At 42.6% G+C, this 25,973-nt stretch overlaps 2 protein-coding genes across 6 annotated transcripts in view; one reads left to right on the top strand and one right to left on the bottom strand.

Moving 5' to 3' along the window:
• LOC135549746 (adenylate cyclase type 2-like) overlaps positions 1-16,114 on the top strand; it is a 118,456-nt gene extending 102,342 nt beyond the window's left edge. For 2 of the 5 annotated variants that reach the window (XM_064980007.1, XM_064980006.1), the window contains exons 20-25: positions 9,163-9,321; positions 10,268-10,414; positions 12,798-12,905; positions 13,236-13,350; positions 13,505-13,629; positions 14,073-16,114. In XM_064980007.1, coding sequence (XP_064836079.1) covers positions 9,163-9,321; positions 10,268-10,414; positions 12,798-12,905; positions 13,236-13,350; positions 13,505-13,629; positions 14,073-14,225 — 807 coding nt within the window. In that variant the 3' untranslated portion in view covers positions 14,226-16,114. Of the gene's footprint in view, positions 1-9,162; positions 9,322-9,686; positions 10,415-12,797; positions 12,906-13,235; positions 13,351-13,504; positions 13,630-14,072 lie in introns of those variants that run through there. The other 3 variants (XM_064980009.1, XM_064980008.1, XM_064980010.1) reach the window with 3 other exon arrangements.
• Positions 16,115-16,198: 84 nt separating this feature from the next.
• On the bottom strand, positions 16,199-25,721 carry cfap90 (cilia and flagella associated protein 90). Its single transcript, XM_064980011.1, has 3 exons — positions 25,514-25,721; positions 18,058-18,174; positions 16,199-16,711 (listed from the first exon to the last, which is right to left on the bottom strand). Exons 1-3 carry the CDS (start codon positions 25,628-25,630, stop codon positions 16,532-16,534), a joined length of 414 nt encoding a protein of 137 aa, XP_064836083.1. The 5' UTR covers positions 25,631-25,721; the 3' UTR covers positions 16,199-16,531.
• Between the last annotated feature and the right edge of the window lie 252 nt (positions 25,722-25,973).

The following is a 25,973-nucleotide window of genomic DNA, read 5'->3' as shown; positions in this document are numbered from 1 at the left end:
CAGAGAAGTATCCACCCCAGAGTTTTCTGCCAAACCGTGAGCCATGGTGGTCAAACCAGCTGAGGCTTTGGGCACTGATTCGTCCGGAGCTGTGTTATCTGGGATGTAAGCACAAACATGGTCCCGAAAATCCCTTTTCAGCCAATAACATATCTAATGCAATTCTATTCTGCCAAGCCATCAGGCTGGTTGCTTCAGTCTGTTCTGCAAAACCTTTAATAGCATCTCTGGTACAATTGGTAAAACACAGTTGATTATAATAAATATAATTAATCCAGTCCACGTTCTTATTTAGAGTAGGCCACCTGGAAATGCTTAACTCTAATCCTGCTTGGATCTGATCTCTTGCTTTGAACTCATCTGGCACCCCCCGTGGAACCCCAATGTTATCAATGTATACTTTGTCATCAAAAGACCCAGATGGAGTAGTTATTTTCTCCCGTTTGGCTAAAACTTCATGTCTTGGTGTTGAATGAGTGTGAAAGGCATTCCCAAATGTACAAGGGAGCATAATCCTGTCCAATCTGCCGGTAAAACCTCGCCCTGACATCATTTCCCAAGAGTACTGTACCGGGCCAAACGGTAATAATCTCCTCCGGTCACTGTAAAGGGAGGAACCTGTGGATATAAATAGTGCAAGTCAATGCAACTGTCATTATCTGGCATTCCTGCTTTCGTGAACAGCTTTACCATACTAGCCTAAACTCCTCTACCCAGAACCGTACTAGGGTGTCGACCAAGACCTGGTCATATCCATCATACCACAACCCTAGATCCTCCTTCATTTCTGTTTAAAGGTTTAGGCGTATCTTTATACAATACATCCCTCTCTCCTGATTACAATCAAAAACTCTCACCTTCACTATACTCCACCTCCTTCCATACTGGGTGAGTGGATTCATATAGCCCTCTCTCTCCAAATGAGCTATGACCTGTGTCCACAATCAATATGGGGACCTGCACCGATATATGCCATAATGGCTCAGAGTCCTAGACTGCCATGTAGTTAGAGACCTCATTTGGTCTACATAAAACTCCATTGAGAGATCCTTCCCAACCTCTATTCTAACTTCCTGTCTACCCAGATCTAGGGATCTCTTATGCTTGTTTTGGAACAAAATCCTCATCATCTAAACCATGGGTCAAATTACCACTCTCCGCATTCTCAAGTAAGACGTGCTGTATCAGGAATATGGCACACACGATAAGACAGCTCAGACGAACAGCTTCCATGTGAAGCCCCACCCTCTCCCTGAGAACACATCACTAGCAAGAGCCAGACATACCTTCACTTCTATGAACAAAAACAGGGGTGAAAGGACAGGAAGGATTTACTTCATTCGAGAGATGGCCCCTGGAATTCTGTTAATTCCAGTTCTCCTCTCGAAAACTGTTTATTGTTCAAAAGTGTCAGTGTGTCTTACCCTCCCGCCGTGCGATATGAATCCGGGTAGCTCTTTCAGCTAGCTGTCACCAGGAGTCCTTGGTATGGTCCCCCCAACAAGCCTCTGGGACTGGATTGAGTGACTTCACCTGTAGTTCACCTGTAATGCATAAAATCCTGGACATACAGGCTTGGTTAACAAACAGTTTCTCATATGTTTTATCTGATTATATCTTTAACTTCTATGCCTATTTGTTAGCAAAAAATGTTGTTGTTTTTTTGAATTATTAGTTTATTATCCAATAGGCCACTAACTTATCCACCCCCCGTTTTGATACCTGGCTCTGCCCAGGTAACAACCATATATACCCTAAATACTGACTTAGGTAGGATTAGTAAATTATCCTTATTTTCTGACATTATCATGTATGTCCAATTCTCCCTTGGGCATCCATTCATCTCAATCCTGTATCAATTCTCTGTCAAGTGTCTTATCTAGTTTAAGAAGTATCTGTGCTATTTATATATGTTCTTAAATATATATATTTGCCGATTTAAACAGTAATTCCTTTCTTTCCTATCTCTCAAAATGCCACTAAGCGTCTCACTGTTTGACTATCTAAAATCATTGATTTTAGTAAAACATGTCTATAAGTGGCAATCTCTAAAGTCCTTACATTTCCTTAATCAATCTATCTTAATCCTTACAATAATCCTAAATCACCACAGATGTCCTATATTCCTGTTAAATGTAATAATATTTTTTTTAAACTCCTAATAGTTAAACAGAGCCTAAACAAATGCTAACCATATCAAAATCCTTCCTACACTTACAAGCTCTTTCCTTCAGGGATCCTCAGTATTCTATCTGACAATAACATGAATTTTAATATATGTTGCATAGTGTGGAATACCTTATCTACAGTAATTTATCACCCCTATTTATTCTCAATGATAAATATAATTATTTTCTGTTGTAATATCAAATCAATAATAGCCCATTCAAAAACTTCACAGCTAATATTGTAAAACAGAATCCTGAAACACTTTCTCTTCAGTGATTAAAAAAATAATTCTAAACCCCAAACTAAAACTCCATTATAATTAATTTACCTTAAATTTAGTAACCCAACTGACCACAAATTCATTATACAAATGGCTCTCCCCCGGGGCTGATCAGACCCCAAAAGATAGCCATGATAAGGTCAATAGGTCATACCACCCTTTTATAGTCATGTTCGATACTACATTAGACATATTAAAGAACGCTTTATCCTTAAAATAAATAAAAATCACTTGTGTAATGAAAACTCATTAAAAAAAACTCATAAAGTTCCATATGTGAGCGTGCCTCTTTAAAATACCTTTGCACTAAAACAAATAGTCCTAACAAATGTTTTGTGTGTATATTTTTGCAAACCTTAATGGATAATCAAAACTTCCAGGCCTTTTTCAATTTGGTCGTTTATGGCCGCAATCTCACCCACTCTCCCCAAGATTATAATCCCAGGAAACATCTAAAAGTGAGACACCTAAACCTCAATTCTCCCAGAAGAACACAACACGCCTAACTAGCATTCACTATGCTACTTCGATTCAGAAACTCAAAAGTGAACTATAAACTAAACCTAATGATAATTCCCCTTTGACTCAAATCATTAATCATAAGTTTTAAACAACGTCTATGTATATGTTTACTTAAATGAACATGCTACCCTTAGATACAATTAACCTGATAACATTATTATCCAATGTATTACTTTTTCCCTCTGCCGCAAATGTCGTACATTTCTCAGTGTAAGAAATCTGTAATTTAATCCCAGATATTCAATAAAAATGAAAAACGCATTCTCCCATGGCTCCTTCAATTTACATATTTTAGATAACTTCCATCCGTCCCGGAATAAGGAATCCTACTTAAGGCTCGGGACAATACTGCCCCCTTTGGATGAATTGCGTGCCCATAGTTAACTGAAAAAAAATCTGTCCAAAGTTGCTAATATATGTATATAATAATTATTATTGGATAGAAAACACTCTAAAGCTTCTAAAACCGTTTGAATTATGTCTGTAAGTATAGCAGAACTCACAGGGCAGCCATTCTCCCAAACTAGTTTTGGAAACATGAATGTTGGGGCAACTTTGACGTCATCGCCCCCACCCTTCCCAACCAGCTATGGATCTGGAAACACTTTCTATGTCTTCCACTAGATGTCCTCATTCAGTAGAGCGTTTAATTGTGCAAATCCCGCGAGCTTTGACCCTTTGGGAGGCAAAAGAGTGGGTGTTGTGAGAAAATACATGTGCGTTAGAGCGCGAATTGGACACAGACCTTCCTCTGTTCTAGCTTGCCTGAGAAGAATTGCTTTTGTCTGGTTGAATCGCCAATTGTTTTGTACGTTTATAACATCCTAAAGCTTGATTCTGCACTTAGTTTGACCAGTTTAGTCGACATATAATATGTAATTTTGAAGTCTTGATGCGCAACTGTTCGGGACCAGAAGTCATTTTGGATGCATTTCAGCTGAAAGTGGTAGCAGATGCTAATACAAAGACACACGACTTGAAACAAAACAATGTATTGGTTAAGTATGACTCCTTCCACAACATTCTGATCGAAGACCATCAAATGTAAGGGAATATTTATGTTGTAATTTTGTATTTCTGTTGACTCCAACATAGCGGAGAAATATTGCTTACGTCTGAGCGCCGCCTCAGATTATTGCATAGTGAACGATTTCTGTAACGTTAAAAATAAATGTGACACAGCGGTTGCATTAAGAAGCAGTGTATCTTTCTAACTATATATAGAACATGTATATTTAGTCAAAGTTTATGATGTGTCCCTCGTTTGAACAGCTATGTTAAAAACATTGTATATCGTCTGTGTCTTTGTGGTGGTTTGACATAAATATGTGCTATGTTTTCGCCGTAAACATTTTAGAAATATGACTTGCTGGGTAGATGAACAAGGTGTTTATCTTTCATTTGAGCTACTGGACTTGTTAATGTGTGGAGGTTAAATATTTCTAAGAATATTTTTGCATTCTGTGCGCCACCGTTTGAGTTGAGCGGGGGGGGGGGGGGGGTGTGGTACCCCTTGGGGAACCTGTACCGTTAACAAGATAAACACACCAGAATACAATGTTTCACTAAGTTAAATCAAACCCATACAATTGACCCTAACCAGTAATCAAATAAACAAACCACTTTTATCAGCAAAAAACAAACTATACAAAACTCACTACTATAATGCTCTGGATGACAAAATGACTCAGAGACTCACGTTTACATCTCAATAAAACAAATCATCATCGGCATGTTCCTCAAGAAAAATACAACTTGCCCCTGTTACAGATGTCTACGTATCAGGGGAAAAGCTCAAATAACCAAATTCAACCTAGCTAATTTCCCGAAACATATGCAATTATGTTTTACTATAGAGGTTGCTTTTCAACATTAATACCCTAACATTGTTCCACATAATGGAAACAGTGCTCAAATTCACTGGTGTTACATAAACAATCAAACCAGGAATCAATAACCATTAGAATCCATTATCACGATGTTTTACGATTCAGACATCCAGTCTCCCTTTCTCATAGCCTAATACAGTCCAAATAAACGCCACAAATCTATGATGCCCACCTAGCGAATCAGCTGCTAGTTTTTAGCATCTTTCCTGACTATCCTGACGACTCATAAACTACTTTTAAAAATTGAATTTGAAATCTTTATCAACTTCTGAAAAGTGACTCTACACAATAATGCACGCATTTTCCTTCTAAAAGACAAACAATTGTCTCCGTTACCCCCAGTCACAACATAATTTCCGTGGCGACAAAAGTGCCTTGCCTGTTTTTTTTTTAATGAATGGCTATCCTATTTGTACGGAACAAGCATCCTAATTCCCCAATGCGTACTATATCTCTCCTTAATAACCATCCGGCTTGCAAAACCAGGATTTATTAAGCTCTAGTTTATTTATGGCAGTGCACCTTACCACAGGTCAATTTCAGACCTGTTTCCTTCCTATCGATTTTGGTTAAAACACAAGGTAGAAACCCGTTGTATTTGTTCAGAATATTCAAGCACCTATCATTGATTAAATCCAAACTCCAAGGCTACTGACCTGCTGCCGACTGGGAAAAGCACTGTTTGTTTGATCTAGTCACCGTCCCTGTGGTCTGGGGTGTACATCGGCTTAGTCTTTCCCACAATTAAGAGGCCAGGTCTTGAATAACGGGACCAGACCCGCTCGTGCACGATTTATTCGGCGTACGACCTCCAGATGGCAGGGACGGATATTTAGATCCCGGTTCGAAGGACCAATTGTTGCAGGAATTAAATTGCTCTATGTTTTAATACCCAATTAAAATTAAACACTCTGTCAATTCATAAGGATTTGTAAGACCCTTATTCTATAGTGATGGACAGAGCCCAGTCTTAAAGTCAAACAGCAGAATTTATTCACGAGAGTACTGAATACGATACAGTTTACCACAGGTTATAAACTGAAAATGACGTCATTAGTTCCAGTACCAACCCGTCTCTTCTCCCACCCTGGTACAAAGGCAGTATCTCAAGCCTTCCCACATCGTCTCCCTACCAATTTAATATAATTTATGAGCCAAGGTCTTCTTGTGTAGATAAGCATTCTAGCCAGTCTGAAGATATAGTTCATTCATTTCTACCAAGGAACAGACAGTCATTGTTCTAATTCTTGATTATATTTACACACATTATATTCAGTACTAGGATTAAGAAAGAAAATTCATACATATACAGTAACATAATAGTATTCTGATTAGTACATATATAGTAACATAATAGTATTCTGATTAGTCTGTCCTGATTGAAATGTATACATAATTAGTTATTATTGATAAAAATTCCCTTAACACCACCACAGATATCTATAGCTTAAAAACTTAGAGATTTTGATGGGGATTTTTGTTGGGGTTATGTTACTTAGATTTACGCACCGGTGCAGCAATAGACTCTAGAGAAGATTTTTAAGCCTTGAGACAATTGAGACATGAATTGTGTATGTGTGCCATTTCGAGGTTGAATGGCCAAGACAAAATATTTAAGTGCCTTTAAATGGGGTATGGTAGTAGGCGCAGGTGCACCGGTTTGAGTGTGTCAGAAACTGAAGCACTGCTAGGTTTTTCACACTCAACAGTTTCCCTTGTGTATCAAAAATGGTCCACCACCAAAAGGACATCCAGCCAACTTGACACAACTGTCGGAAGCATTGGAGTCAACATGGGCCAGCTTTCGACACCTTGTAGAGTCCATGCCCTGACGAATTGAGGTTGTTCTAAGGGCAAAAGAGGCAGGTACAACTCAATATTCGGAAGGTGTTCCAAATGTTTTATACACTAGTGTTAAAAATGCTTTAATCCCAGGTGGTGCAGTGGTCTAGGGCACTGCATCGCAGTGCTAGCTGTGCCACCAGAGACTCTGGGTTTGCGCCCAGGCTCTGTCGCAGCCGGCCGAGACCGGGAGATCCCTGGGGCGACGCACAATTGGCCTAGCATCATCCGGGTTAGGGAGGGTTTTGCCGGTAGGGATATCCTTGTCTCATCGCGCACTAGCGACTCCTATGGCGGGCCGGGTGCAGTGCGCGCTAACCAGGTCGCCAGGTGCACGCTGTTTCCTCCGACACATTGGTGCGGCTGGCTTCCGGGTTGGATGTGCGCTGTGTTAAGAAGCAGTGCGTCTTGGTTGGGTTGTGTTTCAGAGGGAGCATGGCTTTCGACCTTCGTCTCTCCCGAGCCTGTACGGGAGTTGTAGCGATGAGACAAGATAGTAACTACTAACAATTGGATACCACGAAATTGGGGAGAAAAGGGGGTAAAATTAAAATAAAATTTAAAAAATAATTTAAAAAATAAAAACTTTATAAGGTGTTTTTGCATAACACCATTGGTGTATCTATATGTACTTCCTGGTGTTAAAATAATATATGAGGAACTATTGCATAACACCATTGGTGTAAACTATATGTACTTCCTGGTGTTAAAATAATATATGAGGTACTATTGCATAACACCATTGGTGTAAACTATATGTAATTCCTGGTGTTAAAATAATATATGAGGTACTATTGCATAACACTTAATTCCCTAACACTGACAAAGTGTAACATCATCAGCACTAAGAACAGTATTAATTTAACACTCAAAAGTGTGGACACGTATAGACACTGGGCCAGTGTTCAATTTGACACTGGAGAATTTGCTGTGTAAGGTACAGGGTAGGCTTTCATGATAATTGAATGATTTTTGCTGGCCCTGGCATCAACAGATTTCTGCCTATGCCACTGCTCTGGGGTACCATCCATCACAGCTGTTCCGATTCAGATGTCCTGGAGAGTCTTGTGTACCGAAATATACCATCCCCAGTGGACAAGAGCTGGCCCATACAGTTCCCCCTGTTGTCAAACTGGGTTATAGTCACCAGAAGGGTAGGGGCTGTGTTTGGGGATGACGCACATGTCTAATTTAATTGCAGTATATGGTTAGCTGTATTTTAAACGATTTAACTTTTTTTTGCCTGTTTCTTTATTTTAAATCCTTTCTGGAGGTGTTAAATTGTCCTCCCTTGCAGCATCTGGCTGTAAACATGAGGTAATGAAGAACAGATGAATGATTCATTAATTAACCATCATTAGCTAGTTGCCTACTAAACAGCCTCTCATAATACCACTGTTCCTGCCTGGCCTAGTTACTAGGCCTTCTCAACTCTACACAAGGATGACCTAGCTAGCACCCACACACATGCATGTGTGCGCGCACACACACGTACGTAGCCGCTAGCCCACAGGTAGCCATAAGGTCTAACACAGAGAGCGCGCACACACACACACACACACACACACACACACACACACACACACACACACACACACACACACACACACACACACACACACACACACACACACCCCTGGGCGTTTTGACCTTCATCTCGGCACCCGGCTGACCTATTTAGACATGTTTAGAAGTCCCCCAGGTGTGGATAACCAATGAAAAACCAGCGCCTACTTTATGCTAATCAGGCTGGTGTTCAGCGCTCCCTGAAGCGAAGACAGCAACGCTGCTATCCTCTGCTTTAGTGTCTTATTACCAGAGCGTTCATTTCCCATGAATACAAAACATGCTCTGACGGGTCAGTTGGTGAGATATCTAAGTCCCAAATAGCACCCTAATCCCTATAATAGTTCACTAGTTTTGAGCAGGGACCTTGTCAGAAGTTGTGCACTATAGGGAAAAGATTGCCATTTTGGATGGAATCTCTTATTCTGCCTTTAGATTCTCTCAATGGGAGAGGGAGATGGGAGAGATATAATAGTTGAGAGTAAGAGGATTGTAGGCCTATGGGGGAGAAAAATGACAAAAATATTATTTTATTTTTCCATGTCGTTAAAGTTATAAGAATGTGAAGCAGTGACTCTCCAAGTGGACAATTCAAATACATTTCACTTTGAGAACAATGTGTTTGACCCATGTGTTTTGTTCTTCTCTTACATTGTTTCATAAGTATAGTGAGTAGCGAGTCAAGACCAGTCTCCTTTCAACTTGATAAGTTCAGCAAATTCCTGAAAATGCATCACCTACATTTACAGTAATAAAAGACCATCACATAGTTGGTGCTATTATTGGTAAACCTTTACTCAAGCGTAGTCATTTAAAAGAGAGTAAAATAACATGATTTATTATTGACTTTATGACCACCGTATCTTTACCGTCTCTGTGTCCTCCTGTTAACAGAATGAATATTACTGTAGGTTGGACTTCCTGTGGAGGGACAAGTTCAAGAGAGAGTGTGAGGAGATCGAGACCATGGAGAACCTCAACAGGGTTCTACTGGAGAATGTTCTACCTGCCCACGTCGCAGAACACTTCCTGGGACGCAACTGGAAGAACGAGGTGGGGCAGCGACCATTCACAGAATATAACCTTGAGAACCTCAGAACCACAGAACAAAACTAATTCTTATTCTAGAACTCTTTCAAGACAGGGCTGGTCCCTGCTGTTCTGCCGCAATTGGCGAGATCAAAAAAATTGCCTCGAAAAACTAGATTAGTCCCAGTAAGCAGACGTATTTTCCTGACATTGAAGTTAGGTTCAATTTAGGTTTTGAATGAAAGGTGAAAAATAATTTCCGTATATTTACATTTTTTAGGACGTTGAAAAGGCATATTCTCCAGACGTTGAAAAATACTTATTTTCCAGATGTTTAATTCAAGTTAATGTTCAGTTCTGAATGAAAGTTTTTTATTTTTTATTTCTAGTCTTCTATGTTTGGGCCAAATCAAGGCTGGTCAAGGACGGACAAAATCTGAACCAAACATATCCGTGGATGCGGAAATCAAAGCCGGTCCGGAATTGCACCAAAAAAAAACAAACAAAAGGCGTCGGCCCGTGCTTACTGAGGTGTAGTCTACAGTGTTGTCTGAAATGGACTTATGAATGCCCATCTATGTGGTAAGCCTACTGTTTGTGAAATACAAAAAAAAGACATCTGGACAGGACTAAAAACAGACCAAAAGACATTGGCTCGTGCTCATCTAAAAAGCCCTTATGCCACTGGTTGAGAGAAATTCTCATTGTTTTTGGGCAGAATTAAGTGAGGTTAATGTGCTGTTGTTGTTGGAGGTGCGCCTTGGCCAGTTTAGTTCAGAAAATGGCGCCCTCGTCAATCTGCCACCATAGGTGGCCGCCTTATCCTGCATAATGAGCGGGCCGGCCGTGTTTCTAGAAGACACAAAATAAATGCATTCTAGTACTAACTTTAGAACCACACATTCTAACCCTATTTTGGAATTGCATTGATCCATTCTACTGACCTGTGTCTGTGTGTTTGCTTCTCTAGGATCTGTACCACCAGTCGTATGAGTCGGTATGTGTGATGTTCGCCTCCATCCCAGACTTTAAGGAGTTCTACACAGAGTCAGACGTCAACAAGGAGGGCCTGGAATGTCTCAGACTCCTCAACGAGATCATCGCTGACTTTGACGAGGTGAGTTACTCTGTCCTCATTGGTTTCTTATCACTTCTGTCACACATCTGTGTAGGAACAATAAGGAAGCCTGCATCCATTGTGACCATAGCATATGTGTAGGTATGTACGGCAGGACCAAATCGGAGAGATAGGTAGGAACAAGTCCATGTAAAGCTTTGTATGTTAGCAGTAAAACCTTGTAATCAGCCCTAGCCTTAATAGGAAGCCGGTGTAGAGGATAACACTGTAATATGATCGATTGTTTTGGTACTAGTAAGATTCTATAAGCCGTATTTAGCACTAGCAGAAGTTTATTTTGTGCCTTATCCGCGTAGCCAGAGAGAGTAGAGCATTGCAGTAGTCTAATCCTGAAGTGACAAAAGCATGGATTAGCATTGCTGCATAATTTTTGGACAAAACGTTTCAGATTTTGGAATGTTAAGAAGATGGATATGTTTGTCAAAAGAGAAACCAGGGTCCAGAGTAACACCAGTTTTATTTCAGACAAATGTACAACCGTCAAGATTCATTCTCAGATCCGACAGCAGATCTCTTTGTTTCTCGGGACCTAGAACTAGCATCTCTGTTTTGTCCGATTTTAAAAGAAAAACATTTGTTGCCATCAACTTCCTTACGTCTGAAACACAGGCTTCCAGGGTAGGGAATTTTGGGGCTTCACCAAGTTTTATTGAAAATGTGTGTGTCGTCTGTATAGCAGTGAAAGTTGACATTATGTTTCCGAATGACATCACCAAGAGGTAGCATATACACTGAGTAACCAAACATTAGGAACATCTTCTTAATATTGAGTTGCAACCCCCATTTTTCCCTCAAAACAGACACAATTCTTAGGGGCATGGACTCTACAAGGTATCGAAAGCATTCCACAGGGATGCTGGCCCAAGTTGACTCCGATGCTTCCCACAGTAGTGTCAAGCTAGCTGGATGTTCTTTTGGTGGTGGACCATTCTTGATATAGAAAGGAAACTGTTGAGTGTGAAAAACCCAACAGTGTTGCAGTTCTTGGCACAAACCGGTACGGCTGGCACCTACTACCATACCCCGTTCAAAGGCATTTAAATATTTTGTCTTGCCCATTCACCCTCTGAATGGCACACATACACAATCTATGTCTCAATTGTCTCAAGGCTTAAAAAGCCTTCTTTAGCCTGTATCGTCCCCTTCATCTCAATTGATTGAAGTGGATTTAACATAAGGAATCATAGCTTTCACCTGGATTCAGCTGTTCAGTCTATGTCATGGAAAGAGCAGGTGTTCTTAATGTTTTGTATACTCAGTGTATAGGGAAAACAATACTGGTCCTGAAACAGGACCTTGAGGAACACTGAAACTTACCATTGATCTGTCAGAGGACAAACCATCCACAGAGACGAACTGATATCTTTCCGACAGATCTAAACCAGGCAATAACTTGTCCGTGTAGACCAATATCCAATCTCACTGAATGAATGTGGTGATTGAGGACAGACTCAGAGCCTTGGTCTGACGCCATTCAAAAGTAATTTACCACCTTGACGAGTGCGGTCTCAGTACTATGATGGGGGTCTAAAACCAGACTGGAGTGTTATGTATACATTATTTGCCTTCAAGATGGAAGTGAGTATCTGAGCAACAGCTTTATTTTTTATTCATTTTTAGGAATGGGAGATTCGATTATAGGCTGATTTAGCTTTTTCAGGAGAGGCTTTATTCCTGGCTCCTTTAGTGAGTTTGGTACACATCCGGAGAATAGAGAGCCGTTTATTAAATTCAACATAGGAGGGCCAAGCACAGGCAGTAGCTCCTTCATTAGTTTAGTTGGAATAGGGTCCAGTAGACAGCTGGAAGGTTTAGAGGCCATGAATATTTTCGTGAATGTGTCATGATTCAAAAACTCGAGTGTCTCCATTGATCTGAAGTCTTTGCAGTTCTGTGCAGATTCAGGACAACTGAGTTTTGGAAAAATACACATATTAATAGAGGAGTCTTTAATTTGTTTTCTTGTGATCATGATCTTTTCATTGAAGATAAGTTCATGAAATCATCAATACTGAAGTTCACTTCCATCCTCACTTCGAGATTGCTGCTCTCTCTCTCTCTCTGTGTGTGTGTGTGTGTGACACCTCTTGCCCAAGCCTACGTTCTAACCTCTCTCTCTCTGTGTGACAGCTGCTGTCCAAGCCTAAGTTCTAACCTCTCTCTCTCTGTGTGACAGCTCCTGTCCAAGCCTAAATTCTAACCTCTCTCTCTCTGTGTGACAGCTGCTGTCCAAGCCTAAGTTCTAACCTCTCTCTCTCTCTGTGTGACAGCTGCTGTCCAAGCCTAAGTTCTAACCTCTCTCTCTCTGTGTGACAGCTGCTGTCCAAGCCTAAGTTCTAACCTCTCTCTCTCTGTGTGACAGCTGCTGTCCAAGCCTAAATTCAGCGGGGTGGAGAAGATAAAGACTATTGGCAGCACCTACATGGCTGCTACGGGGCTCAACGCTACACCTGGACCTGAATACACACAGGTACATGAAACACACACACGCATAACTGTAGGGATAAATGACCTTTTTCCTCTCAATGACAGTTCATGGTGTGAATAGGAGGAGATAGATTTTAAACCCACAGAAATGATCAAACTCAGCTACAGCATCAACCCACCTCCAATTACAGGTGTAGAGCTGTATGGTGGTGCTAAACAACACTCCCTGTCATCTCTTCCCTCTCCTCCCCTCTCTCCTGCCCTTTTCTGTCTATTTCGTATCTCTCTACATTACCATTTCTCTGTTTCCTCTCTCTGCTTCCCCCTCTCTCTCTCCTTACACTATCTTTCTCTCTCTCTCTCTCTCTCTCAGGAGCATGACCGTCAGTACATGCACATTGGCACCATGATGGAGTTTGCATTCGCCTTGGTCGGGAAACTAGATGTCATCAACAAACACTCCTTCAATGACTTCAGGCTACGAGTTGGTATGTGTGAGTGAGTGAGTGAGTGAGTGAGTGAGTGAGTGAGTGAGTGAGTGAGTGAGTGAGTGAGTGAGTGAGTGAGTGAGTGAGTGAGTGAGTGAGACTGGTACAGTCTGTCTTACATGGGACCTCTAACCCCTCTTCCTGGTTGTGTCAGGGATAAACCATGGTCCGGTGATTGCGGGGGTGATCGGAGCGCAAAAGCCTCAGTATGATATCTGGGGGAACAGTGTTAATGTGGCCAGCCGGATGGAGAGTACTGGGGTACTGGGGAAAATACAGGTAATCAATTCATACATTTAGAATACAGCTACACTAATAGTAATGTTAAAATAATACTAGCTGCATGCAGTGGTCACTGCAGAACGAGGTCAAGGTTAATGAATATGGTATACAGGTAATCAATTCATACATTTAGAATACAGCTACACTAATAGTAATGCTAAAATAATACTAGCTGCATGCAGTGGTCACTGCAGAACGAGGTCAAGGTTAATGAATATGGTATACAGGTACAGAGAAGACGTTATGCAAATGTGGATATATAATAATACAGAACTATACAGTATACTCAAAGCCACTCTTCGACTCTTGTTCTTTCCTGATTAAGTCTTTAGTTATTAATATAAAATATTACATTTACCACAGAGATCCTATTAAAAGTTCAATATGGAATTCTATGGAATTTTCTGCCTACATGTGATTTATGTTTTCGCTGCTTCCAGGTAACCGAGGAGACAAGTCGTATCCTGTTGACGCTGGGCTACATGTGTTCATGTCGCGGCATCATCAATGTGAAGGGGAAGGGAGAGCTCAAGACCTTCTTCGTACACACAGAGATGACCAGATCGCTGTCGCAAGGGACTGTGATGCCTTGAACACCATATACTGAGCAATTTACACACACAGGCCCGCAAGCGCGCACACACACACACACACACCCGCAAGCGCGCGCACACACACACACACACACACACACACACACACACACACACACACACACACTCTTAAACTATACAAACACATGCATTTACATACACACAAATGGACTTCAAACCGAACCAAAAACCGGTAAATAACTAAATTTGTCAAGGAACAGAAACGGAACCGCGAACGAAAGTGATCCAAACTGTTCCGGAACAAAACCATTATTGTAAAAGCATGGTAAGTGGTTAATAATGTCATTTTACGTTCCAGGCATTTTGTTCTAGCCCCCCCCCCCCCCCAAAAAAAAAAACAATTTTACAAGTGTGATTCAGAAGATAGGGAGAGAGAATTTTTATTAGCTAGAGAGGAATGGATTAACTTTATCAATGCTAGTTAAGGATACTATAAGAACCCTGGGTTTATAAGCGCGGATATCGACTCTGCCGCTTGAGCATGCTTTTGCGGCACAGTCGATAGTGCGCTGGACTTCGGGCTAGAAGTTCGTTGGTTCGAGACCTGCTCTCTGCCTGTATTAGTACAATACTATAGGCCTGGTTATCACCTTTTCGTTGAAATTATTAAACCTTACAAAAAGGTAAGACGTGTTTTTAATTCTGGTGGCGCTTGTCAGTTAGCTAGCTAGCTCAAGCTTGTTAGCGCAAAGGACATTCAATATTTCTCCATAGAAGCCACTCCGCCTAGGTATAATTATGTGAACCTAATTCAGATAATGCATGTCATAACAAGATGTCCTGCGCTTCAAGCCTCCTAAACCCTATCTTGCTCTCTTCCCACCCACAAAATTTCAGTCGCATCTTGTGCCATAGGCTACACTTGTCTGTCCATCACGCATGGAAACAACTAGCTTGCCTGCTCTATCCACAATGATTGGTAAAGTAATTAATAGTGAATAAAGTACTTAAAAAAGGAACCGAAAGAAACTATATCAACCTGTATTTAGCTTTGAACCGGTTCAGAACTTTATTTTGCTGGTCGGAACAGTGTAACGGAACGAAAAACAATTAGGGTTCTGTTCAGAATGAAATAATTGGAAAATAACTTTGGTTCCAACCCGACACACATACGTGCATGCACAAATACAGCACATACACACACACATACAAGGACTTATACAATCACACACACAAACACATTCAAAACTGCCTGCTGTAATAGAACGTATCTGTCAAGACTCCTTGTTTACAACAGTAACTCCCAGACCACTTCATTTGAACCAGACAGAAGGCAGACAACATTTAGAACAACAGACAGACGGCTGTGCATACAGTATTACCTGCATCGTCCCTCCTTAGCTGGTTACAGTAGTGGCTGGACTTCATAGGTTACAGTCGTCCTTAGATTCTGATCTTAGGTCAGTTTTGCATCCCCGTCCCCCGTGTTTAGGATAAGCTGATCCTAGATCTGTGCACAACCGGAATTTCTAGCTTTAGTGGATTTCAATGGCTGCCCGAGTGGTTGTGTGGTGCAGTGCAGAGACAGATATTGAGAGTATGTGTCAGGATTCTAGTCAGAGCCATCTTGGCAGCAATAGTCCTTTCATCATTACAGTACTTTTAGTCAGAATGGGGGAAAAAAAATTGGTGTCAACATGAACAGTAGTTTGCCAAACCTTCTATAGTTAACCGATCTCTCTAAGCTCTGGAGCAGAGCTTCTGTCAAGCAAAGAGCAATGTACGTGGACCTCAAGAGCAGCCGGGAATCAAGAGCTACTGGACTTTTGTAAGAAAACCACAAAAAACTACATCAAGAACAGGAGAACGTTTCCATGTTTTGACGGCATCATTTTCTTACTCATTAAAACCATTTGTATATAAGTGAACCAATGTGCCTCCTGTCATTGAAAGTCGACAATTTATGATTGCATTTCACAAAGTAGTTTGATAAACAGGTATTTTGATCAAATATTGTACTTTATTATGTATGTCACAAACATGTGGGCCATAATGTATACAGTTACAATCTTTGTATTTTAAAATATGTAATCTGATTTTATAATATATATAATTATTTTTTTAAACTTTTGTATTTTATCTATCTTAAAATATATAATCTCTCTTTAAATATATCTCTATTTCTATAATGATCTATATCTTTAAATATCTTTACTACTCAACACCACACTGACTGTATCAGTTGGGTGTGTTGTTGTGCCCATACATATTCACATTGATAAAACCATCACTCTCCCCCCCTCACTGCACCCACTCTATCTCTGTTGTTGGGAATACGGACTTCCTCACACAGGAACCACTGATCCGTATCCCTCCTCAAAATTGCGTGTGATCCCGTTTTTCCTGAAGAACTCGGTGTGGATGTGAGAGATACGGGCAAACTGCCTGCCAGGTTTGTAGAGGACAGGAGGCAGGCGTCTTCCATACTCTGATGAGGACAAGACTGGTGCAGGTCTGGAAGACTCCTGAAAGAGAAGAGAAACAGGGAATGAGAGTGAGGAAAGGGTAATAAAGATAGGAGAAAGTGAGGGAAAAGAGGAAGATGGTGAATGAGAGAGAGCAGAAAAGGGGGAGAGCGTGTTAATCATTTAGATGTTTAACGCCTTACCAGACACCATTACACAGCTTTACACCCATACAATTATATACATAATATCTGTGTTTTATACCTGTAATTGGAGGTGGGTTGATGCTGTAGCTGAGTTTGATCATATCTGTGGGTTTAAAATGGATCTCCTCCAGTTCACACCATGAGCTGTCATTGAGCGCAGAATTACTCTCAGAAAGGTAAGACTTTACTGTAATTAAACCTCTCTACAGTGAGTGCAGACCATTCACTTCACAAGTGTGTGTGTTTGTCCACTCACTTAGCTAGTCAAACTTCTCCACTTTCACTGACACAGAAACTAGACCCACCACTGGTGCTGCTTCCTACCTGACAAGCATAATGACTGACAGTTTCAGCACAGAAAGTGTTGGGAAACTTCCACCTCGCTAACAACCACCAGTGGCATACAGTGACGGCAGCTGCTAGCTATATTTACTCCCATAACAACCTGTTCACGTATGGCTTGTCGGCTAGTGCAGATGCTGCCACACCTGCTGCGGGTCAAACAGACTGTCAACTGGGAAAATGTATGACTAGTTTCATGAAACCACAAAAAATATCAAAACAAACTTTGTTTGTCGCTTGTGCCAAATACAACAGGTGTAGACCTTACCGTGAAACGATACAGCTAGATTTGGTCTGGTTTAATAACAGGCTATTCAAATATAGCTGATAGGAATTGTCATAGGCAGAGATCTAGGGACTTAAACTCTGGTTTCAGAGTGAGTGCACTAACACCTGTGCCACGAAGGTCCAAAACCCTTGGTATAGATAGGCAAGTTATAGCACACTATGGTTTTAGTACACATAATAGTGGTGGTCATACTAACCGTATCAGGACATACAGGGAGGCTGCTATACCACTTTAACCTCCCCAAATCATAACACCACCTACTTAGATCAGCGCAGGAGCAACAGGTGTTACTGTACAGATGCCATATCTTAATTTGACCCACTTTCTCACAGCAGGAAAATAATCCTGCAGCAACAGAGAATGTAAATTATTATGTGGATTACAATAAATTTAGATTTTTTTGTAGGGGTTGATACAGTTTTGTTTGGGCAAATCAAGTCTGAAATGTTAAAGTGTAAATTAGAAGCCTTTTTAGACATTGAATACATTTGCATTTCCTGCCGTGCTGGAAAATTCCTGCAAAAACAGGATGGTCAAATTAAGATATGGCACTGTAGCTAGCTAGTTACCTCTGAGTACAAGTCTAGTCCCCTGCTGTTGGAGTGCTGTCTATCGTCGCGGTGTAGTTTGCTGTCATAGCCCTCAGCCCGCCGGTATATGCAGTCGTATAAGGATACCTCCCGTGCCTATGGATTATTGGATCATTATAGGTTGGTGTGTGTGTGTGTGCGTGTGTGATAGAGAGGAAGATGGAGGGAGAGAGAGAGAGAGAGAGAGAGAGAGAGAGAGACAGACAGACAGACAGACAGACAGACACAGAGGGGGGACGTGGAAGACAGTGGGATATAACGTTAGTGATGATATACGTAGCTAGCCATCTAGCTATGTTTGTTACAGTAAAAGGTGTGATAGATAGAGAGTGGGGGTGAGGGAGTCGTCTTGAAAACCTGACCCTAGGCAACACAGTGACGTCTCTGTGTTGACTCAGGTCGGGTTTTCAAGACTTGTCAGGAAGAGAGAGGGAAATGTGACGGGAGAGAGAGCCCAGCTAGAAAATAACGTTCTGAGAACCATATGTCTCTTAAAGCTTGGTGAGAGCGTGGTTGTCCTATAATTATTTTGCATACAACCTTCCCACAACGTTCTGGGAATGGTGCAGGATAGTTGTTTGGCTTTGGAACATTCTTAGCACATTAAAGGAACTTGACAAAATAATGTTATTTTCTTGATATTTCATTACCTAAACAGAACGGTTCCTAAAAGTTCAAACATGATTAAATTTCATTTAATTTTTGCTAATGTTCTAGGAAAGTTCCACAACTGGTTTGACATTGGGAATGTTCTCAAATAGTTTAGAGAACGTTTGAAACAACATTCTTCCGTGGGAATTTCAATACTTCAGCATAATGTTTTCTACAGGTTTCCTTGTGGTTCTATTGAAAGTAATGTTCTCAAATTGTTCCGGGGACATTAAGAAACAATGTTAGTCTGTGTGAATGTCAGTACTTTCCTACAGGTTTCCACTGTCACACCCTGACCATAGTTTGCTTTGTATGTTTCTATGTTTTGGTTGGTCAGGGTGTGATCTGAGTGGGCATTCTATGTTGTGTGTCTAGTTTGTCTGTTTCTGTGTTTGGCCTGATATGGTTCTCAATCAGAGGCAGGTGTTAGTCATTGTCTCTGATTGGGAACCATATTTAGGTAGCCTGTTTGGTGTTGGGTTTTGCGGGTGATTGTTTCCTGTACCAGATAGGGCTGTTTCGGTTTTGCTACATTTATTGGTTTGTATTAGGTTCATGTTGAGTTTTTCTATTAAAAAACATGAACAATAACCACGCTGCATTTTGGTCCGCCTCTCCTTCCCAGGAAGAACCGCTTAACAGAATCACCCACCAAAACAGGACCAAGCGGAGTGGTGACAGGCAGCGGCAGCAGGAGCAGCGCAAGGAGGACTGGACATGGGAGGATGAGTTGGACGGTAAAGGACCCTGGGCACAGCCAGGAGAATATCGCCGCCCCAAAGAAAAGCTGGAGGCGACGAAGGCGGAGAGGCGCTGGTATGAGGAGGCAGCACGGCGGCGTGGATGGAAGCCCGAGAGTCAGCCCCAAAATATTTTGGGGAGGGGAGACACAGGAAGTGTGGCGAAGCCAGGTAGAAGACCTGCGCCAACTTTCTGTGCTTACCGGGGGGCTAGAGAGACTGGGCAGGCACCGTGTTATGCTGTGAAGTGCACGGTGTCCCCAGTGCGGGTGCAGAGCCCGGTGCGGTACATACCAGCTCCGCGTATCGGCCGGGCTAGAGTGGGCATCAAGCCAAGTGCCGTGAAGCCGGCTCTACGCATCTGGTCTCCAGTGCGTCTCCTTGGGCCGGCTTACATGGCACCAGCCTTGCGCATGGTGTCCCCGGTTTGCCTGCATAGCCCAGTGCGGGCTATTCCACCTCGCCGCACTGGCAGGGCGACCGGGAGCATTCAACCAGGTAAGGTTGGGCAGGCTCGGTGCTCAAGAGCTCCAGTGCGCCTGCACGGTCCGGTCTATCCGGTACCACCTCCACGCTCCAGCCCTCCGGTGGCAGCCCCCCGCACCAGGCTGTCTCTCTGTCTCATCCCTACAGGTGCTCCCGCCTGTCCAGCGCTGCCGGAGTCTCCCGCCTATGTCCAGCGCTGCCGGAGTCTCCCGCCTATGTCCAGCGCTGCCGGAGTCTCCCGCCTATGTCCAGCGCTGCCGGAGTCTCCCGCCTATGTCCAGCGCTGCCGGAGTCTCCCGCCTATGTCCAGCGCTGCCGGAGTCTCCCTCCTCTCCAGCGTTGCCGGAGCTTTCCTCCTCTCCAACGCTGCCGGAGTCTCCAGTCTGCCCAGCGCCATCAGAGCTGCCAGTCTGCAAGGAGCCGCCGGTGCCGCCAGTCTGCAAGGAGCCGCCGGTGCCGCCAGTCTGCAAGGAGCCGCCGGTGCCGCCAGTCTGCAAGGAGCCGCCGGTGCCGCCAGTCTGCAAGGAGCCGCCGGTGCCGCCAGAACTATAACCACGCTGCATTTTGGTCCGCCTCTCCTTCCCAGGAGGAATCCCGTGACATCCTTATGTTTCTAGATAAATTCATGTTCTCATTCATGTTCTTAGAAACAACGTTCTTCTGTGGGAACTTTCAATAAAAACCACAAAAACATTAGTTACGTCAAAGAACTTTCTAAAAATGTTCTAAGAATGCTATTTAAAAACATATACATCACAGGAAGTCGGTGGCACCTTAATTAGGGAGGATGGGCATTAGGGAGGATGGGAATTTTTTATTTATTAAATTGTTGCCAGCACCACAGTTACGGTCATTAACACCCTTGATAACATGAAAACAGCCTAACTTGCTCTGCTTGGGCGAGTACAATCAGAGTGAAATTCGGCTTGTCACCAAAAGCACTCACAAACTTCTACAGATGCACAATCGAGAGCATCCTGGCGGGCTGTATCACCGCCTGGTACGGCAACTGCTCCGCCCACAACCGTAAGGCTCTCCAGAGGGTAGTGAGGTCTGCACAACGCATCACCAGGGGCAAACTACCTGCCCTCCAGGACACCTACACCACCCGATGTTACAGGAAGGCCATAAAGATCATCAAGGACAACAACCACCCGAGCCACTGCCTGTTCACCCCGCTACCATCCAGAAGGCGAGGTCAGTAGAGGTGCATCAAAGCTGGGACCGAGAGACTGAAAAACAGCTATCTCAAGGCCATCAGACTGTTAAACAGCAACCACTAACATTGAGTGGCTGCTGCCAACACACTGACTCAACTCCAGCCACTTTAATAATGGGAATTGATGGGAAATGATGTAAAATATATCACTAGCCACTTTAAACAATGCTACCTAATATAATGTTTACATACCCTACATTATTCATCTCATATGTATACGTATATACTGTACTCTATATCATCTACTGCATCTTTATGTAATACATGTATCACTAGCCACTTTAACTATGCCACTTTGTTTACATACTCATCTCATATGTATATACTGTACTCGATACCATCTACTGTATCTTGCCTATGCTGCTCTGTACCATCACTCATTCATATATCTTTATGTACATATTCTTTATCCCCTTACACTTGTGTGTATAAGACAGTAGTTTTGGAATTGTTAGATTACTTGTTGGTTATTACTGCATTGTCGGAACTAGTAGCACAAGCATTTCGCTACACTCACATTAACATCTGCTAACCATGTGTATGTGACAAATAAAATTTGATTTGATTTGAGTGAGGTGTTCTCCCATTTGTGCCAGTTAACTTGGGTGCTTGACTGCCGCTGTGAGGTCAGAACGCTCTTAGGCCAGAGAGTGTCCAGTGTGAGGTCAGAACGCTCTTAGGCCAGAGAGTGTCCAGTGTGAGGTCAGAACGCTCTTAGGCCAGAGAGTGTCCAGTGTGAGGTCAGAACGCTCTTAGGCCAGAGAGTGTCCAGTGTGCGGTCAGAACGCTCTTAGGCCAGAGAGTGTCCAGTGTGCGGTCAGAACGCTCTTAGGCCAGAGAGTGTCCAGTGTGCGGTCAGAACGCTCTTAGGCCAGAGAGTGTCCAGTGTGAGGTCAGAACGCTCTTAGGCCAGAGAGTGTCCAGTGTGCGGTCAGAACGCTCTTAGGCCAGAGAGTGTCCAGTGTGCGGTCAGAACGCTCTTAGGCCAGAGAGTGTCCAGTGTGCGGTCAGAACGCTCTTAGGCCAGAGAGTGTCCAGTGTGCGGTCAGAACGCTCTTAGGCCAGAGAGTGTCCAGTGTGCGGTCAGAACGCTCTTAGGCCAGAGAGTGTCCAGTGTGCGGTCTGAACGTTCCAAGCGCAAACCACTCTGAATTTACAAACAGACAATTTGACAACACTCTGAACTTAAGAATGTCTCAGAGCGCACTCTGACACACTGGAAACAATTTACGAATGCACCCTTTGTATGAGTAAAAAAAACATGGCATGCTAGTTCCATCCTGGTGGCGCAGTCGACAAATTCCATGGATAGAAAACAGAAGCTCGTGTAGGTTTGAAAGCTCACTGACACCGAGTCACAATAAAAAAATATATTTAAAAAAATGTGTTTGCATGATTGATGCCTAAGCAAATGAATGTCCATGTGTCCTATCTGTGCTTGGAGTTCAAAACAGTTAACCCAAACTAACCTAGCGTAGGACCCCCTATTATTGGCATATTCAACAACGTTTAAGAAATATATTACCTTCAACAGTGTTATCTTCTGATCAAGCCATCAATGTTTTGTGACTATTGGTGTCATAAAAATATTAGCTAATGGGTTAGCAATTAGCATGTTTGACACTTCAGTGGAAATACTACTATTATCAGCTTTTTGATAAGCGGTTTAGCAAAAGAAATACATCCTGTATTATCAGCATACGGTCCCCAGTTATTGGCCACCTTACTATTTTGTTCAATTGCAAGATATATCCGTTTAATTCTGTTCAAAAAAGAGACAGCAACCTCGTATCCGAAGTGTTTACTAGATAGTTGACTAGTTGGCTAGACTTCCAATCAACTTTACATTGCGTAGCCCGGTGCACCCTCCTGTAGACTCTTAAAAATGGTTCTTCACCAACATCTTCTTCAGTGTTGTAACCAAATGTCTCGCTATTTATTTTACAGATTAATCTTGTGTTTTGAGAAAGTAGAGAACAGTTTAATACTAACATAAATGAGTATGAATAATTTAGATAAAAAGTTGTATATTGAATGTGTCTATCGCACAGCCGTATTTTACAATATGCAGCGTGTCCCACAAAATGTGTATATACACTGCTCAAAAAAGTAAAGGGAACACTTAAACAACACAATGCAACTCCAAGTCAATCACACTTCTGTGAAATCAAACTGTCCACTTAGGATGCAACACTGACTGACAATACATTTCACATGCTGTTGTGCAAATGGAATAGACAACAGTTGGAAATTATAGGCAATTAGCAAGACTCCCCCAATAAAGGAGTGGCTCTGCAGGTGGGGACCACAGACCACTTCTCAGTTCCTATGCTTCCTGGCTGATGTTTTGGTCACTTTTGAATGCTGGCGGTGCTTTCACTCTACTGGTAGCATGAGACGGAGTCTACAACCCACACAAGTGGCTCAGGTAGTGCAGCTCATCCAGGATGGCACATCAATGCGAGCTGTGGCAAAAAGGTTTGCTGTGTGTGTCAGCGTAGTGTCCAGAGCATGGAGGCGCTACCAGGAGACAGGCCAGTACATCAGGAGACATGGAGGAGGCCGTAGGAGGGCAACAACCCAGCAGCAGGACCGCTACCTCCGCCTTTATGAAAGGAGGAGCAGGAGGAGCACTGCCAGAGCCCTGCAAAATGACCTAGAGCAAACCACAAATGTGCATGTGTCTGCTCAAACGGTCAGAAACAGACTCCATGAGGGTGGTATGAGGGCCCGACGTCCACAAGTGGGGGTTGTGCTTACAGCCCAACACCGTGCAGGACGTTTGGCATTTGCCAGAGAACACCAAGATTGGCAAATTCGCCACTGGCGCCCTGTGCTCTTCACAGATGAAAGCAGGTTCACACTGAGCACATGTGACAGATGTGACAGAGTCTGGAGACTCCATGGAGAACGTTCTGCTGCCTGCAACATCCTCCAGCATGACCGGTTTGGCGGTGGGTCAGTCATGGTGTGGGGTGGCATTTCTTTGGGGGGCTGCACAGCCCTCCATGTGCTCGCCAGAGGTAGCCTGACTGCCATTAGGTACCGAGATGAGATCCTCAGACCCCTTGTGAGACCATATGCTGGTGCGGGTGGCCCTGGGTTCCTCCTAATGCAAGACAATGCTAGACCTCATGTGGCTGGAGTGTGTCAGCAGTTCCTGCAAGAGGAAGGCATTGATGCTATGGACTGGCCCACCCGTTCCCCAGACCTGGATCCAATTGAGCACATCTGGGACATCATGTCTTGCTCCATCCACCAACACCACGTTGCACCACAGACTGCCCAGAAGTTGGCGGATGCTTTCGTCCAGGTCTGGGAGGAGATCCCTCAGAAGACCATCCGCCACCTCATCAGGAGCATGCCCAGGCGTTGTAGGGAGGTCATACAGGCACGTGGAGGCCCACATACTACTGAGCCTCATTTTTACTTGTTTTAAGGACATTACATCAAAGTTGGATCAGCCTGTATTGTGGTTTGAGTGTGACTCCAAATCCAGACCTCCATGGGTTGATAGATTTGATTTCCATTGATAATTTTTGTGTGATTTTGTTGTCAGCACATTCAACTATGTAAAGAAAAAAGTATTTAATAAGAATATTTCATTCATTCAGATCTAGGATGTGTTATTTTAGTGTTCCCTTTATTTTGAGCAGTGTATATCAGTTTTTTGAAAACTCTCAAAACCTAACTTACATAAATTGCAATGAAAATCGGTGGTCAGCTTGCTGGAAGGGTGTCTTTAGTCGCAAAACGTACCGTTATTTTCCAGTCCATCTAAATGTTGAGTAGAGGTGATTTAATTCTCTAACCGCTAGAGAGTGTAAGAAGTTAGGGTGTGTCCGAGGTTGGGGGAAAATTAGATATCAGTCTTATTGAACATTTCAGTTAACGTTTTAAGGAAGTTATTCAAAAACCTCAAAATAACCTAAAATGTAGGTTCTCAGAACATTAAGAAGGCCTCCCAGCGAAACATCCAGAGACAATAATAAAACGTTCTCAGAACCTCCCTGCAACATAAAATGAAAGTTCCCAGAACAGGCTAAATGTTCACACTTCTGTTCTCAGTCAGGAAACGTATGGCTTTGTTCCCAGAACCAATTGGAAACCAAAAAGGTACATTCCCACAACTTCTAAGGAACCAATTGTGCTAGCTGGGAGAAAAGAGAGAGGGGGAGAGAGACAAAGGTGTTAGAGAGTGAGAAAGAGTGAGAGGGACACACACACAGAGAAAGAGAGACGGAGAGAGAGAAATATAGGTTTTCTAGCTAGCTAGCTTAGCTAAGTAAGTTAGCTAGCCGTTCGCTAACGTTAGCTTGCAAGTAGCAACCACCCATACCTTGGAGTCACTGTTGTAATAGGTTCTCTCTTTTGGTTCAGTTCGTCTTGGTGGAATGTAACTATACACAGATATAGTCGAAACTGGTTTTGTTTTCGATTCAAGTAACACATCCATCCTATAGCTATCTATGTAAGGAATAATAACGAACTTTCTAGTTTAGCTTGGTAAACAAAAAATAGCTACCAGTGGCGTCTATGGTTGCTAAGATACTGATCCAGTGCTACTGCGCACTAGAAACACACATCTCTGTACTTTCCTAGACTGCGCAGCCACATTTATTGTTACCGCAATAATATACATTTTGCTTTCTTTTTTTCTCTCCTTCATCTGCATTTAATAAATCTGAGAACTAGTTAGTTTAAAGCAACATGGTCCTATATGCACCTTTACAAAATGGCCATAAAAATGTATTACACACTAACTGGTATGAGGCGTATACCAAACTTCTAAAAATAAT

This window comes from Oncorhynchus masou, chromosome 12 (assembly GCF_036934945.1).
Source record: "Oncorhynchus masou masou isolate Uvic2021 chromosome 12, UVic_Omas_1.1, whole genome shotgun sequence".
Classification (NCBI taxonomy): domain Eukaryota; kingdom Metazoa; phylum Chordata; class Actinopteri; order Salmoniformes; family Salmonidae; genus Oncorhynchus; species Oncorhynchus masou.
The sequence above is the reverse complement of the archived record's forward strand: the minus strand, read 5'-3'. Positions and strand labels throughout refer to the sequence as shown.

Bases quoted from the DNA above. Each gene is read 5' to 3' on its own strand.
- cfap90 (XM_064980011.1), bottom strand. From the start codon at position 25,630: ATGGATGTGTTACTTGAATCGAAAACAAAACCAGTTTCGACTATATCT. The intron at 18,175-25,513 runs GTATGGGTGGTT...AATAATCCATAG, and splicing joins ATTACAACAGTGACTCCAAG to GCACGGGAGGTATCCTTATA. The intron at 16,712-18,057 runs GTAACTAGCTAG...CTTCTCTTTCAG, and splicing joins GACTAGACTTGTACTCAGAG to GAGTCTTCCAGACCTGCACC.